General features: G+C 33.2%; 1 protein-coding gene across 1 annotated transcript; it reads right to left on the reverse strand.

Annotated features, from left to right (window-relative positions):
- Positions 1–2,870: 2,870 nt before the first annotated feature.
- Positions 2,871–7,551, reverse strand: LOC105798751 (enoyl-[acyl-carrier-protein] reductase [NADH], chloroplastic). Its single transcript, XM_012628963.2, has 13 exons — positions 7,352–7,551; positions 6,606–6,928; positions 6,287–6,396; positions 6,154–6,209; positions 5,974–6,058; positions 5,842–5,889; positions 5,126–5,200; positions 4,936–5,047; positions 4,778–4,829; positions 4,636–4,687; positions 4,446–4,503; positions 3,389–3,487; positions 2,871–3,192 (listed from the first exon to the last, which is right to left on the reverse strand). The coding sequence occupies exons 2-13, from the start codon at positions 6,880–6,882 to the stop codon at positions 3,041–3,043; spliced, it is 1,176 nt and encodes a 391-aa protein (XP_012484417.1). The 5' UTR covers positions 6,883–6,928; positions 7,352–7,551; the 3' UTR covers positions 2,871–3,040.
- Positions 7,552–13,967: the final 6,416 nt, after the last annotated feature.

Here is a 13,967-nt window from a genome sequence, read left to right on the forward strand (position 1 = left end):
GTTGGGGGGACAAAGGAAATTTGGTATCTTTTTTTTATGCAAGATGACCTTGCAATCAAGGAAAAAATCTTTCCAAGTATGGCAAGATGAGGGTTGGACGGCAAGGGTGTTCACACAAGCCTAAGTTGTCAAAATTTTAATTAAAAAGGTGAGATTATGGGGGTTTGAACTTGGGACCACTTGAAAAATTTTCACATACTTAACCACTAAGCTATTTAATCCCTTGTGTCATGAACTAGCACAAATAAGTAAATAAATTATAATGCGTGACAGTATTGAAAGTTTTGTACTTGCTCTGACAACGAATGTAGCATCCTGTAGCTTAGACCCAACAATTTGGTCGGGCAAGGTATATTTTAGGTAAGTTTAGTTTTGATCTTGGACCAATTAATAGTTATATATATTAATAGTTTTAAAATGTATTATTACATTATGTAACGTTATATCACATACCATAACAATAGTACATAATGTATTAATTATTGTTTATTATTGTTTATTATTATATTGGTTGAAATAGGCTTTAAGTCTCTGTACTCTTCGTATACTTGCAAGTTAGCCTTCCTTCTATTTTATATAATATAATATATAATATATTAATGGTTTATATATCGTTAATGATTAAATATAATTAGTTAATATATTAATAGTTTATATATACGCATTAAGGTCGGGTTAGGTAATCAGTTGATTCGATATTGTCAAATCAGTTTTGATTTTAAAATCCAAAACTGTTTAAACCAAATTTAGCAAATTTGTACCTATTAAATATAATATATATAATGAAACTCAAATCTAAGCCCAATTTAAACTTTATTTAAAATTTAATTTAAATAAAAATAAAGTCATTCAAATTAAAAATTAATATAAAGATAATAATATCAATAAAAATTTAACAATAATAAAAACATTAAATATTAATAAAAACTAAAAGTAGAACCTAAATTCGCAAATCATAAAATAAAAAAAACTAAAAGTAATACTTTAAATTCTCAAATCATTATAATTAAATTTATTAGTAATATTATTATTGCATAATGAATCATGTTTAATCATTTGAATAAGTATAACACTGGTTATCATATTATTAAATTAATGGTAAATATTTAATATACTAGTAGTATAATTTTTTTTTATTTCACAAGTAATATTAAAAAATTGACATGTTTAATTTTTTTAATATATATAATATTTTACTATACCCTTATAAGTAGGGGAGACCAAAACTCGATTTGATTCGGAAAAATAAAAAAAAATCGAATTTCAAGTTAATCGGATAGAGTTGTTCGAGTTTCGAGTTCTAGTCGAGTTGAATTTTACAATTCGAATAACTCAAATAATTTGAATAAGAGATTGGTGTAAATACCCCTTTGGCCTCTGTCAATTTTGAAAATGAGCAAATTGGTCTCTCCTAACAAAAATTACAAAATAATTCAAAATAATTTTTAAAATTCAAAATATTTATAAAAATTCTAAAATTTATATTTTTAAAATTTAAAAAATTTAAAAAACTAAAGCATATATAAAGAATGTTAAAATTTTAAAATTTTTCTAAAATAATAATTTTGGGACCTAAATAATTTAATTAGTGATTCAAGTTTATTATACTAAATTATTTTTTATTATTTTGCTTTGAAACAGTTTTCAAATATATATGATTTCAAATTTATGTGCTCTAATATGAAACTAGTTATACTTTAATAAGATTTTAATTTGAAATGTTTAATTTTTTTGATTTAACTCAAACGACTTTACTCGATTTGATTTGAAAAAAATTCAAATTAAGTTAGGATGATAAAATAGAACTGATCAACTCGATTAAATGGAAATTTTCACTCAATCCGATCAAACGTTAACCCCTACTTATAAGCCACTTGTCAACCCCTTACCCTGCTTGTGGGGTTTAAAAACTCCTTTCGCAGTGTGCTAAATATTTTCCTTTAAATTAATATATTATATCATTATATATTTTATATTATCATTAAATTTAAATTGTATAGATTTTAATAGTTAATTTATATGTTTTTTATATTAAAAATATTTTATAATTCAATTATTCTTCTTAAAAAATTTATTTCGCTTTATAAACATAAAAATTTATTATTAATTACTTTTGCTATTAATAAAGTTTTAATATAAATATGTAATGCGTATGAACACATTTTTATAAAATAAATAATTATCATTTATTTTTGTTCTTATTTTTATTTTAAGTAATATCATAAAATTATATTAATTATTAATGTCTATTATGATTGTTGAGTTATAAATTAGAATTTTTTTATCAGATTTATCTCGGGGTCAAGCTATATTAGTCTCGTACTCAGATTCTTACGGACTCAGGCATTCTCAAGCTCAAGCTTTTTCAAGCTTAGATTTTCTCTATCTTGAGCTTTTTCGAGCCCAAGTTTGTTATGAGCTCGAGCTTTCTCAAACTCAGATTGTTTAGACTCGGGCTTGTTTTGCCTGCTTGATAAAAACTTGTTATTTTTTTAGCACTAATACATGGATACATCAGCACAACAGGAATTCTATTGAGTGGGTGAATAGGTGGGGTTGTTAGTAAGCTTAAAAGAGAGTATAGGGGATAAGATCCAATGTTGTGTGAGGTAGGTTCATTGTAATGACGGCAAGAGGTCCTTAATAAAGTTTTGGGATCTAGGTAATTGTGTCGTACATGAATTGATGAGCTTGTTTCTACTGCCTTAACAGTCTTCAGGAGGATGTCAAGTCTATGCGTACGAAATTCTGAAGGGCTTATTCTTTCAATTAGGCGATGACGTTTAAAAAAGTTTGAAGGATGCTGAGAATCCAGAAGGGCTTGTTTCGAGTATTTTTTTTCAATAAGCTTATAGAGTTGGATGATAGAATAAACTAAAATTCAAAATATCATATAATTAACTCAACAAAACCATGAATTCAAAGTATAAATGTTATTACAGTATCTGTTTGTATTCCAGAATGTGGTAATTATAAATGCATTGACCGAAACAACATTTATTTTAAGCTAAATATAAAATTGTCAAGACCATTTGTAGATTCAGTTGTCTTTTGGAATGTCAAGGTTCTCAAATATTGGACTGTCAACTCCGACTCCCATTGCATTTAGGCCATTGTCTACATACACAACGGCCCCTGTGATAGCTGAAGACAACGGCGACGCCAGAAAGGCGGCAGCATTTCCCACTTCCTCTGTCCATTCATAAAATATAAATGGTATTTAAACATCGAAGCATAACAGTCAAAACTTGATCTATTTCCCTTGGAAATTATAGTATTAAAAAATTCAGTTTTAAATGTACTTTCTTGTTTAAGAGTGTTTGAATGGTGATTCTTCATTTTTGGTACCATGAAATGCAGATACAAGTTGTAGTAGTTTGCGAATTACCGGCTGACAGTTCTTTCTGTAGGGGTGCGTTAGCCAGGGAGTAATCGATCATCATGTCAATAAATCCAATTGCCTTTGCAGCTCTACTCCTCAACGGGCCTGATATATTTTTGGGTGCAAAATGTGAGACAATGTGATATATGTAGCACTATGTATTCTTAACAACGATAAAGCTGTGTTGTAGTACTCTACACAGACCAAATCACAAGTGAAAACAGTAATTGAAACCAGATATACCTTCAATAGACATTGTAAAAGCAACTTCAAACTTTCATTTATGTGATCTGATTTTTATGGCATATAAGCATTCTTTTCTAACATAAAAACCCTAGCTAGACAAATTGGAGGCTCAAAAGGTACTATTTGCACCCATGTTACTTGAAATTGAGTGAAATTGTTAGATGGGCAGTTCTCTATACCCATGTTCGAGAATGTCTTGGACAGATGTCAAACATGGATACATCAAGAAAAAATGAATAATTGGAGCAACGTAGTTCAGTACAAACTGAATGTGACTACCACTTGTTGATTTTCAAGAAAGCCTCGTTTTAACACTAGACTTTTCAGGCAATACAGAACCATGAGAATGACAACACGTTTTGAGCACTAGGACACTATCAGTGACCTTATAAGATTGTCATCTTTATGGGTAAATTTTGGCGGTAGCCAACAGAACTAAAGCTTTAGCTCTATGCCTCATGTCAGTGCCTAGACTTGTCGTATGAATAGCACACCGCTTTTAGCGTGGACAAAGGACATTCCAGCCCTATGGCTAAACAGGATATCAAGCTGTAAGATTGTCACATTGATGGGAAATTGCTTCCTCATTTACCTAAACTTGCACTTTTATCCTCATTTGTCTAAACTTAGCAATTTCGGTACACATTCCACCTGTAATTCTTTTCATAGTTCCACCACGCATGCATTTAGGCACAGCAGGCGAACTAATGGGATATAATTATCTCCGGAAATGTTTATTATAGAAAAATTTATCCTTTTTCGTGTGTCTGTTCCAGGGGGAAGAGGGATGATATTTTCTTATTAATAAATTACTGACCTGCAGAAATCGCGTTGACTCTGACTTTGTGTTTTCTTCCAGCTTCAAAAGCCAGTACCTGTATCAAGCAAACATTAAGTTACCAATAGTTGGACAAATTTGAAAGAGATGCTCCAAAATAATGCAAACAAGAGAGACAGAAACAGAAAGCATCCTCAGATAACACAAAAAGAATAAAGGAAAAACTCACACGAGTATCACTCTCCAAAGCAGCCTTTGCTGAACTCATGCCTCCACCATATCTGCCCATAGAATGACACAATCAAATATAAACAAAAAAATTTATAAGACTCGTGTCCTAAATAGGAAAAATAATATAAATGGCAAGATACCCTGGGATTATTCTTTCAGAAGCAATGTATGTTAGAGAAATAGAAGCACCTCCTGCAGCATCAATAAACTAGTCTAAGTTCAAGCAACAATTGCATGTTCATTTCCGTGGGTTGTTAAGAAGAAAAAATATGGTGGGATTGGACAAGAGACAACATACCTGGATTCATTATTGGAAGGAAATGCTTGAGTAGAGAAATATAGGAGTAACTTGATGCAGATAGGGCAGCAAGATATCCATTTCTTGATGTCTCTAAAAGAGGTTTGCTTACCTGCCGATGAATGTTCATAATAGATAAGCAACTTGATAATATTTGAGAAAAAAACAAATATTAATATGAACACCACACCTCTGGTCCATTTGCAAGGGAGTGAACAAGAATGTCAATGCTGCCAAAATCCTTTTTCACACATTCAACAAGCTCCTGTGAGACATTAATACAAAGTGGTCAGTCTTAACAATATGAAACACAAAGAAAGTCATTTTAATCACAGCACTGGAGAACTAATATGAACTTGATATGCCCCAATGGTTAAAGTTAAACACCCAAGTTCTTTTAACGCAAATATCTAGAATGCAAATATCTAGAATGCAAAGTTTGCAGCTTATCGAGCCCATAAAAATATTATTAGACTATGATTATGGCCAAGTAGGACACTCTGTTTTTGTGAAATGCAAATGATTTTTACACCTAATTAACAGGTGAAGCCATGGATCACTAAAAATACATGATCCATCCATTTTCTGGCAAATAAAAGATGACATTAGGAAAATGGTAAGCAACATAAATTTGACATTGTGGTTTATGATTTACACAGCTCTAAGCCTCTAGCTATTTAAGGGAAAAAAAACAATGCAGTTCATTAAAACATGCAAAAGGCATCTTAGATATCAAAAGTCGAGCATGCCATGCAGCTGAGATGGATATTGTAGTAACTCACAGGTGTTGAAACAATGAAAATATGTACCCAACTAAAAAGAATGATTTTATCTTCCCTATGAAATGTGAAGGCAAATTAAATAGTTACATATTATGAGGTTTGATTTGACAGAACAGTTTTTCACCTGAACTGTCCAGTTTGAAGACCCGGCGTAACGTTTGTTTGTTTTCACCTGAAGGAAACCAAAAATTAGGATATTACAAAAAAAAAATCAATATTTGCCTTCTTCTAGAACCATACGGAGAAAAAGGCTTACATCTACAGGTACATCCTCGGGAGAGTCATAAACAGCATCCATGGGATAAACTTTGGTGATCTCCATTAATGACCCATCTGGCAATCTGGAAAAGAAAATTCCAATCAGCATACCGTAAGAGAGAAATCGGCAAATACCAAAATCTACACAATCAACAGGAAAGAACATTTTTGTTCTTACACGCGTGATTCATCAAATTTCCCACGTCTTAGACTGCTCTCGAATATGTTGAGTGCCTGCACAAAGAAATGTTTGCAGTTGTAAGAAAAACTGTAAAAAAGTACAACTTTGACCTTAAAATAAAGATACATACAGGCACCCATGTTCCAACAAGAATTTCAGCTCCAGCAGCAGCAAGAGATTTTGCTATTGCCCAACCATATCCATTGTCATCAGCAACACCAGCTATAAATGCTCTTTTACCTGCAAACCGACACATCATATTAGATGTTCAACTGGTTTACGTCCATACTGCACAGACAAATTTCATGTCTTAAGAGCTTTTCAGTCATGTCAAGATTCAATGAACATGGTTAGCTGATACAACATCATCATGTATTCTAATTTGTATTCAACATTATTTGAATTAACGCATAGAAGTTATAAGAGAGGGGGAAATAAGGATAGGTTACCTCTCAAATCAATAGGAAGTCCAGACAAAGGCTTGTTGTCACTTGGTTCAGACATGGCTCTTGTAACAAACTTTTCAAACTTGACAGGCTTTGAAGTGATCCTATGGAGGAACGGCTGCCTTGACGAGATGTGAGAGGCACTTGCAAGCCCTGACCATGATGCCTCTTTATGCTGAGCGATGATGTTCACCATGGTCGAGACAACAATTTTACGAGAAGAAGAAATACAAGGTTTAATGTTGGTCATGTAAGGGTCAGGAGCTGCTGCCGTTCCCATATTTTCTTCTTTTATCTTATTTGAATCACCCAAAGTCAATACAGTTCTACAAGATCAAGTGGAACAGTTAAATAATCAAGTGAAACACAAGGCATTATGGTTAACAGAAAGGCAACATTTTTAAGCAATATCATTAGCAAGAGTGTTAACTTTATAAAATAAGAGACACCAACATCCCCTCTGTGGGAATGTAATAAGATGACAAGTTAAAAACTTTTTCTTAGTAAATAAATTGTCTCCAACACCCAAATCTCTGGTTTGGATTCTCATATAATGGCTTGGCCATTGTGTGGTGTAATGCTCTGACATGTAATAAATGGTTGGTTATTTTCATCAGATTTCTAAGGGACCAAATTAGAAGCAGAAGATTTCCATTAATGCTCAAATAAACATGTAAATGGAATGAAGGCATTAGTAAAGTTTGAATAACACTGAGCAAGAAATAACATGGAAAGATCTGAAAACTCACCGAAGCAAAGGAGGAGGAAGATTGGGTTATGAACGTGGGGATTGTACAGAAAGAGCAGTGAGGTGATGAGAATATAAAGAAAAGAGGAGGGGAGTGGGGTTATGTTTTGGGGGTTTCGATGAAACCGAAGTGGTTGATGGAGTTTTGGTTTCCAACAGTTGGGAAGCAACGACGGGATCTTTGGAAATGTCGACCTAAGTTTGGTTTTGGCTCCTACTCAAATTACTATTATGCCCTTCTTTCTCTTTTTGTTGGCTGTGAATAGATTGGACTCTTGACTCATTGATTTGACTTGCTGTCAAAAATAGCCTTATGGCCCGAATTATACTTTTTTAATATAATATTTGAATCTTTATTCATAAAAACAAGCCCAAAATAATAAACTGGGTTGTTAACAAAAAGTCAAATATCAAAACAGCCCAAAAAATAAAATTAGGATCCAGATTGCAAAACGGGGAAACTTTAGAGACATCTTCTATCCTAGTTGTTATCCATTAATCAACCCCTCTCCTGAAAAGCAACAAAAAAGGCATGGGAAACCAAAAAAAATCTCATCATTATGCTCCATTAACTTTAATCAGAAACAACAACCCTCTTCAATGCATCTCTCAATACTTGTATCTGTCTGTCCAGTCAAGTCTATCTTTATTCTCTCCTTCAACACTCCCGTCTCTTCACTCCTTCATGGCTTCCGTCCATCTTCGATCAGCATCCACCGCTCCATATGCATCAGATAAGTTGTCTCCCTCTTTTTGATTCATTCTGTAGCTATGATATGGGCAACCATGTTAGATTCTCTATGGGTAAATCGAAAGACACACGACCCAAAACCTAAACTTACACTATGTTTGGTTGGGTGTATTGGATTAGCCAATACACCCCTAATCCGTGGGCCCCACTTAAGCCCCTCTTAAGCAGGTGTTTGGTTCAATGTATTGCCTAATACACCCCTAATACGTTACGGCCCTAATCCCCAAAATTCTCTATTTTCTAATCCCTGGCTTCTCCTCAGTTTACATCCGTTTTAGTTTTCACGCCCTAATTTGCCCTCTATTTCCTGGGTTTGTCTCTCCTTTATCTCCTTCATTGCTTGCTTCGCCTTCGGCCAGTAGCCCCAATTTCTTGTCGAGCATGCCATAGAGAAAGGCAAGAAGAGAGTTGCTTCTGTTTTTCTTTCTTTGTTTTCTGTAACATACCGAAGTTTTAACCCAGAAGCCCCAAATTTCTTCTCCTTTCTTTCTTTGTTTTCTGTAACATACTGAAGTTTTAACCCAGAAGCCCCAAATTCTTCTCATTTCTTTCTTTGTTTTCTGTAACATATCGAAGTTTTAACCCAGAAGCCCCAAATTCTTCTCCTTTCTTTCTTTGTTTTCGGTAACAGACCCAGAAGTTTGCACCTAGTTTCAGGTATTTTTTCTTCATATAAACTATGATCATTTTCCTTGTATGCTAATAACTTAATATCATTCATTTACTGAGTTTTTTAGCTCTTTTGGTTTTATATTGCATCATTCATTTACTGAAGTATATAGGCTTTGTTGGTTCGTTCTAACAAGGAATTGGAAGTTGTTTCATTTTGGGTTTAAATTGTTAAAAGCATTAATTAATCAAAGGAAAAGAAGCGTTTTTAAAGGGGATTTGGGGTTGCATGTGTTCTTCTGTTGTTCTTATTGATTTGTTGTGTAAAAGAAAGCAGTTGGTGTTAATTGAAGTTATTTGCAATGCATTTGATTGGTTTTATTTTGCGAGCGACTGATTTTGTTGTCATCTGTCTGGTCATTTGGTTCCACACTTGGGCGACTTAAACTTTGCGAAATTTGTAAGTCGATAGCGTAGGCCTAGTCTAATTTTGGTTGACCCTAAAATAGATAACTCATTTCTTACATGCTACCTCTCATTGTTAGAATATTGAGACATACATAAAGGAAAAACAAAACACCAAGATGCTTTTGTCATCCTAGTAACCAAAACCCACCGAATGTCCGAGTTATTCAGGTATACTAGTAGAAATAGTTGTAAACAATGATGTTCTATGCTTTTGTCATTACACAATGGTTTGCATCTGTTGTCATCTTTCCATTGGATTTGGTTGCATTTTCATAGATACATGCATGGTTTATGTGCTTCTATTGAACTTCTTTTGCTGAAGATTACCATTTTTTTTTATGACAGGGAGCTTTATAGTAATAACATATCTGGTATAATCCTAGAGGATCTTGGAAATTTTCAAAAACTTAGTGAACTTGGATCTTTACTTGAATACTTTAACCGGACACATTCCATCTACTCTGGGAAAGCTTCAAAAGCTTCGATTCCTGTAAGAGTACATTTTTGAGGTTAATTTACTTAATTTCTTTGCCCTCTTGCTTTCTAGTCATGTGTATATTGCTAGCTGAACTGGATAAGTAAATTGTATCTAAGAACATAAGAACAATTAATATCCCGAAATGCTTGGCTAAAATTAAAAGGAAAAAAATAAAAGGGGTTCATTACTTTTAAGATAATGGGTTAGTTCCCCTAGGGTGGGGGGGGAAGGCTAGGTAAGCAACTGCTAGATCACAGACGAGGGTAAAGAATTAGAAATTGACTGCAGAATGTGACACACATAAAACATAATAACATGCATCACATAGGAGAGATAAAGGAAAAAAAAGGGGGTGGCTAATGTATTTTACCTTTCTATATATATAAAAAATTGTTATGAATGATCACCAATGTCTATTTTCCACGGTTGTTGACTTTTGGGTTAGGCAAATGAGATTCAAGAAAAGGGTTTCATTCTTTTTGAGGGGATTTGGGTGCTGATGAGGTTATATATATATATATAACACTATATATGTGGTTCATGAGTCGTGATATAGTGGCGAATCGGGCATTGTCCCCGTGGCCAAAATCAAAACTAAACATAAAAGGAACAAAGGGAAACACACTTGCAAAATACCCTTGCCTAAACTCGAAACAGGCTTTTGCTCTGTATATGCGGCCTTTTGCTTGTGTTGTTCTGGTTCAGTAATTTGTTCATACAATGAGGTCGTAATATTAGTCATGTGTATATTGCTAGCTGAACTGGATATCGAAATTGTATTTTTACTAAGAATGTATGTCCTTATTTATAATTTTTTCTAAACATAGTTGAAGAAGTAATTAATGCTACAATTTCTACGCTTTTTCTTCTTCTTTTTTATTATTGAAATTGTATTTTTATTTTCACCTCTCAGTCCCAACCTCCCTTGCTTGCTTCGCCTCCGGCCACTTGTATTCACTGAGCCTCTTGTATTCACTGAGTCACTGTAAGTTTTTTTGCAATTAAATTATTTGATTTTTTTTACTGTTACTGAGATTATTTGCATGATTTTGGTGAATTTTTCGCATTCTTTTATCATGTGGTTCATGAGTAGCCTATAAAACTAGCGTGAAACATAAGAAGATTTCAGATGAATGGATCCTTTTCCTAAATATGCAGCTTACTTTATGGTAATGAAGGTGGTTTTCAACTTTTGTTGTTTATTTATCTAAATTTTGCGACCAGGGAATATTGGGTTGTAGCTTCGGCTAGGCTGTTGCTTACTCATTTTGTCGCTTCCACCTCCTTTCGATTCAAAAGCATCACAGTTAACAGGACACCAAATTTGTTTATGTTCTTTTTTGTATAATATGTCATTTTAGAAATAAGTCGTTCGAGTTTATGCATCATTTAGGATATTTTTTTGATTTGAATTTTTATAATAAAATTGGATAGATGTTTTACTAAAGAAATTGAAATTGCGGATTTGATTGAAAAAGGACGTGTTTACATATAATCCAACATAGATTAATAAGAGAGATAAGCAAAGCATAAATTTGGGGACAAAATCTTGTGGTGATGTAAAAATGTTGGAAATGTTTGAAAAGTTTGTCAACCAAATCCAATCATTCTTGAAATTTGATTCCTTCTATTTTCCTCTCTTCAAGTCACATCTTTTTCACATTACCCATTCATTCCCCTTATTTAATTTCTTCTGCACCCATCCATTATGCTAACATCATCTCCACTCTTCTAAATTTTTAAATTTTTAAAATTTTTAAAATTTTTGTTGTAATATGGATATTAGTTGTCATACGTAAAGATATGAACATAGATGTTATTCTCTCAAGTTCCAATTTCGATGCTTATATAATTGTTATTAAATTAATAATATTCAAATTCCTTATTTAATTCAAATTGATTATAATATTATTTTAAATAAATTATCAAATTATAAAATGACACTCAATTGACATAATTATTCATAAAGAGTTTGTTCCTTTTCAAATGCGCTTAATGTTAATTACTCATGTTTTTGTTGAATCAACGGAGAAAATGTTCTAAAAATTAAAATTGATAAAATCTTACTGAAGTTAACAACATCTCAACAAAAATTGAATGAATTATCTATTTTATTAATTGAAAAAGATATCTTATACGATATTTATTTTAAAAAATTTGCTACTCTAAAGTGTGAGGGGATTGATACTGAGTTCTAATTTTAATATGGTGCGATAATGGCTCGTCGCCTTTAATTGTACAAAGTGTGAGGCGTAAAAGAATCGGTGCTGCATTGACAATTTGGTTGGAAATCTGTAGAATCGCGATTTGGTTCTTATTTAGAATGGGTGCCAGCCTTAGCCTACATACTTATAGACCAAGGATTAGGTCCTATACCGTAGATTTTCATGCACAACGGGATTATGTGAAGAGGCTTGTATATGCTAGTGACGAGACTTGTATTGAACAAGTTAGGATGAATAGAACTGCCTTTTTTAAACTATGTGAGATGTTAGAATCGATAGGGGGATTGAAGTCGTCAAGGTTCATGCTTGTTGATGAGCAAGTAGCAATGTTTTTACATATCATCTCCCATCACCTTAAAAATCGAGTTATCAAGCATCACTTTAGGAGGTCCGGAAAGCGTAAGCGAGCATTTCATAGTGTTTTAAATCTTGTCATACGCTTACAAGATGTCTTATTTAAAAGCGGACCCGATTCTGACCGATTCTTCCGACACAAGGTGGAAATGGTTTAAGGTATTAGACGAGTTTTATATATAGCTTGTACAATATTTAGTTGACTAATATGATTAATCATAGTGTTCTAACTCAATGTTTTATATCATGTGATATAGAATTGCTTAGGTGTTCTTGATAGAACCCACATCAAGATTAGGGTGCCAACAGTTGATAAACCTAGATATCGAACCCGAAAGGTGACATGGCAACAAATATGCTAGGTGTTTGTACACGAGATGCAATTTGTTTATGTTCTTCTGGTTGGGAAGGTTCGATTCCGATGGACGGGTGCTTGAGATGCCATTAGTAGAAGACATGGACTAAAAGTTCCTCATGATACAAAGTGTATAGTTAGAGGAATTTGAATTATTCATTAAGATCAAACTTTGTTTGTTGAATTAATCATTTTTAGCCAATTTATTTTATAGGTTGTTATTATCTAGTTGATCTTGGATACACAAATTGTGAGGATTTCTTGCACCATTTAGAGGACAATGATATCATCTGAACAGTGGCGTCGGGGTTATCGACCAAGTTCTCCGCAAGAGTTTTTTAATATGAAACATGCCTCAGCACGTAATGTCATTGAAAGATGCTTTGGCTTATTAAAACTTAGATGGGGAATACTTAGGAGTCCATCATTTTATCCTGTAAGGGTGCACAATAGAATTATTATTGCATGTTGTTTGCTCCATAATTTTATTCGAACCCATATGAGTATTGATCCCATTGAAGCGGAGGTGGGAGAAGGATTACCTACTAATGTGGTGGATGACGATGAACCGAATATCACAAATATTCATCCATCGGATGCTTGGGCTACTTGGAGGATGGAACTAGCCAACCAAATGTTCGATGAATGGCAAGCATCTAGAAATTAGTTAGGTTTAGGGACAATTTGAGTTTGAATTGATTTGTTGATGTTATTTTATGTATCTAGTTTATTAAACTTTGGTGGTCTTTGATTACAATTCAGATTGTACTAAACTTTGTTGAATTATAATTTAATTATCTTTTCATTCAAAGATGTGTTATAAATTTAAATTTAGTATTGAACTACCGATATAATATTATAAACTGTTCACCTTTTGATTCATGATATTCAAAATAGTAAATAATGTTAATTTGTTTTTTTCTTAAGAACAATATGTCGGTGTTCCACCAACGGTGCTTCTTCTCAAGCTTCTCGAGGAAGCAAAAGAAAATGGGTTCCGAAGAGGATGCACCTTGGTTTCTTGCATGGTGGATTTGCACAATGTAGGAACATTTAATGTCGATACGGGTTCAAAGCGGTTATTTGAACGAGCTAGAAAATGCTAGAAAAGGCTTTACCAAGAGCAATGTTGAAGGCGAGACCAAATATTGAATCTCGGATTAGGTGCCTAAAAGGAATGGTCGATCGTCTCGACATGCTTAATGGTCGAACAACAATGGTTTTGGTTGGGACGAGCATAGGCATTCGTTGTTCTTGAAGATGCGATTTAGAATCCTATGTTAAGGTAAAATGTATTTCAAGTATTTTTTGTTTTTACAAAACTTATAACTAATATGATTTCCTCGTTTTTTTAGAGTCACAAAGAAGCCTCTCGAT

The sequence above is a fragment of the Gossypium raimondii genome, chromosome 4 (genome assembly GCF_025698545.1).
Source record: "Gossypium raimondii isolate GPD5lz chromosome 4, ASM2569854v1, whole genome shotgun sequence".
Classification (NCBI taxonomy): Eukaryota; Viridiplantae; Streptophyta; class Magnoliopsida; order Malvales; family Malvaceae; genus Gossypium; species Gossypium raimondii.

What these genes read in the sequence shown, in the direction of transcription:
- LOC105798751 (XM_012628963.2), bottom strand. Translation starts at nt 6,882, where the DNA reads ATGGGAACGGCAGCAGCTCCTGACCCTTACATGACCAACATTAAACCT. An exon ending in ACTTCCTATTGATTTGAGAG is followed by an intron (nt 6,397 to 6,605) that starts GTAACCTATCCT and finishes GTCGGTTTGCAG; the next exon opens with GTAAAAGAGCATTTATAGCT. An exon ending in CCCTTGCAAATGGACCAGAG is followed by an intron (nt 5,048 to 5,125) that starts GTGTGGTGTTCA and finishes ATTCATCGGCAG; the next exon opens with GTAAGCAAACCTCTTTTAGA.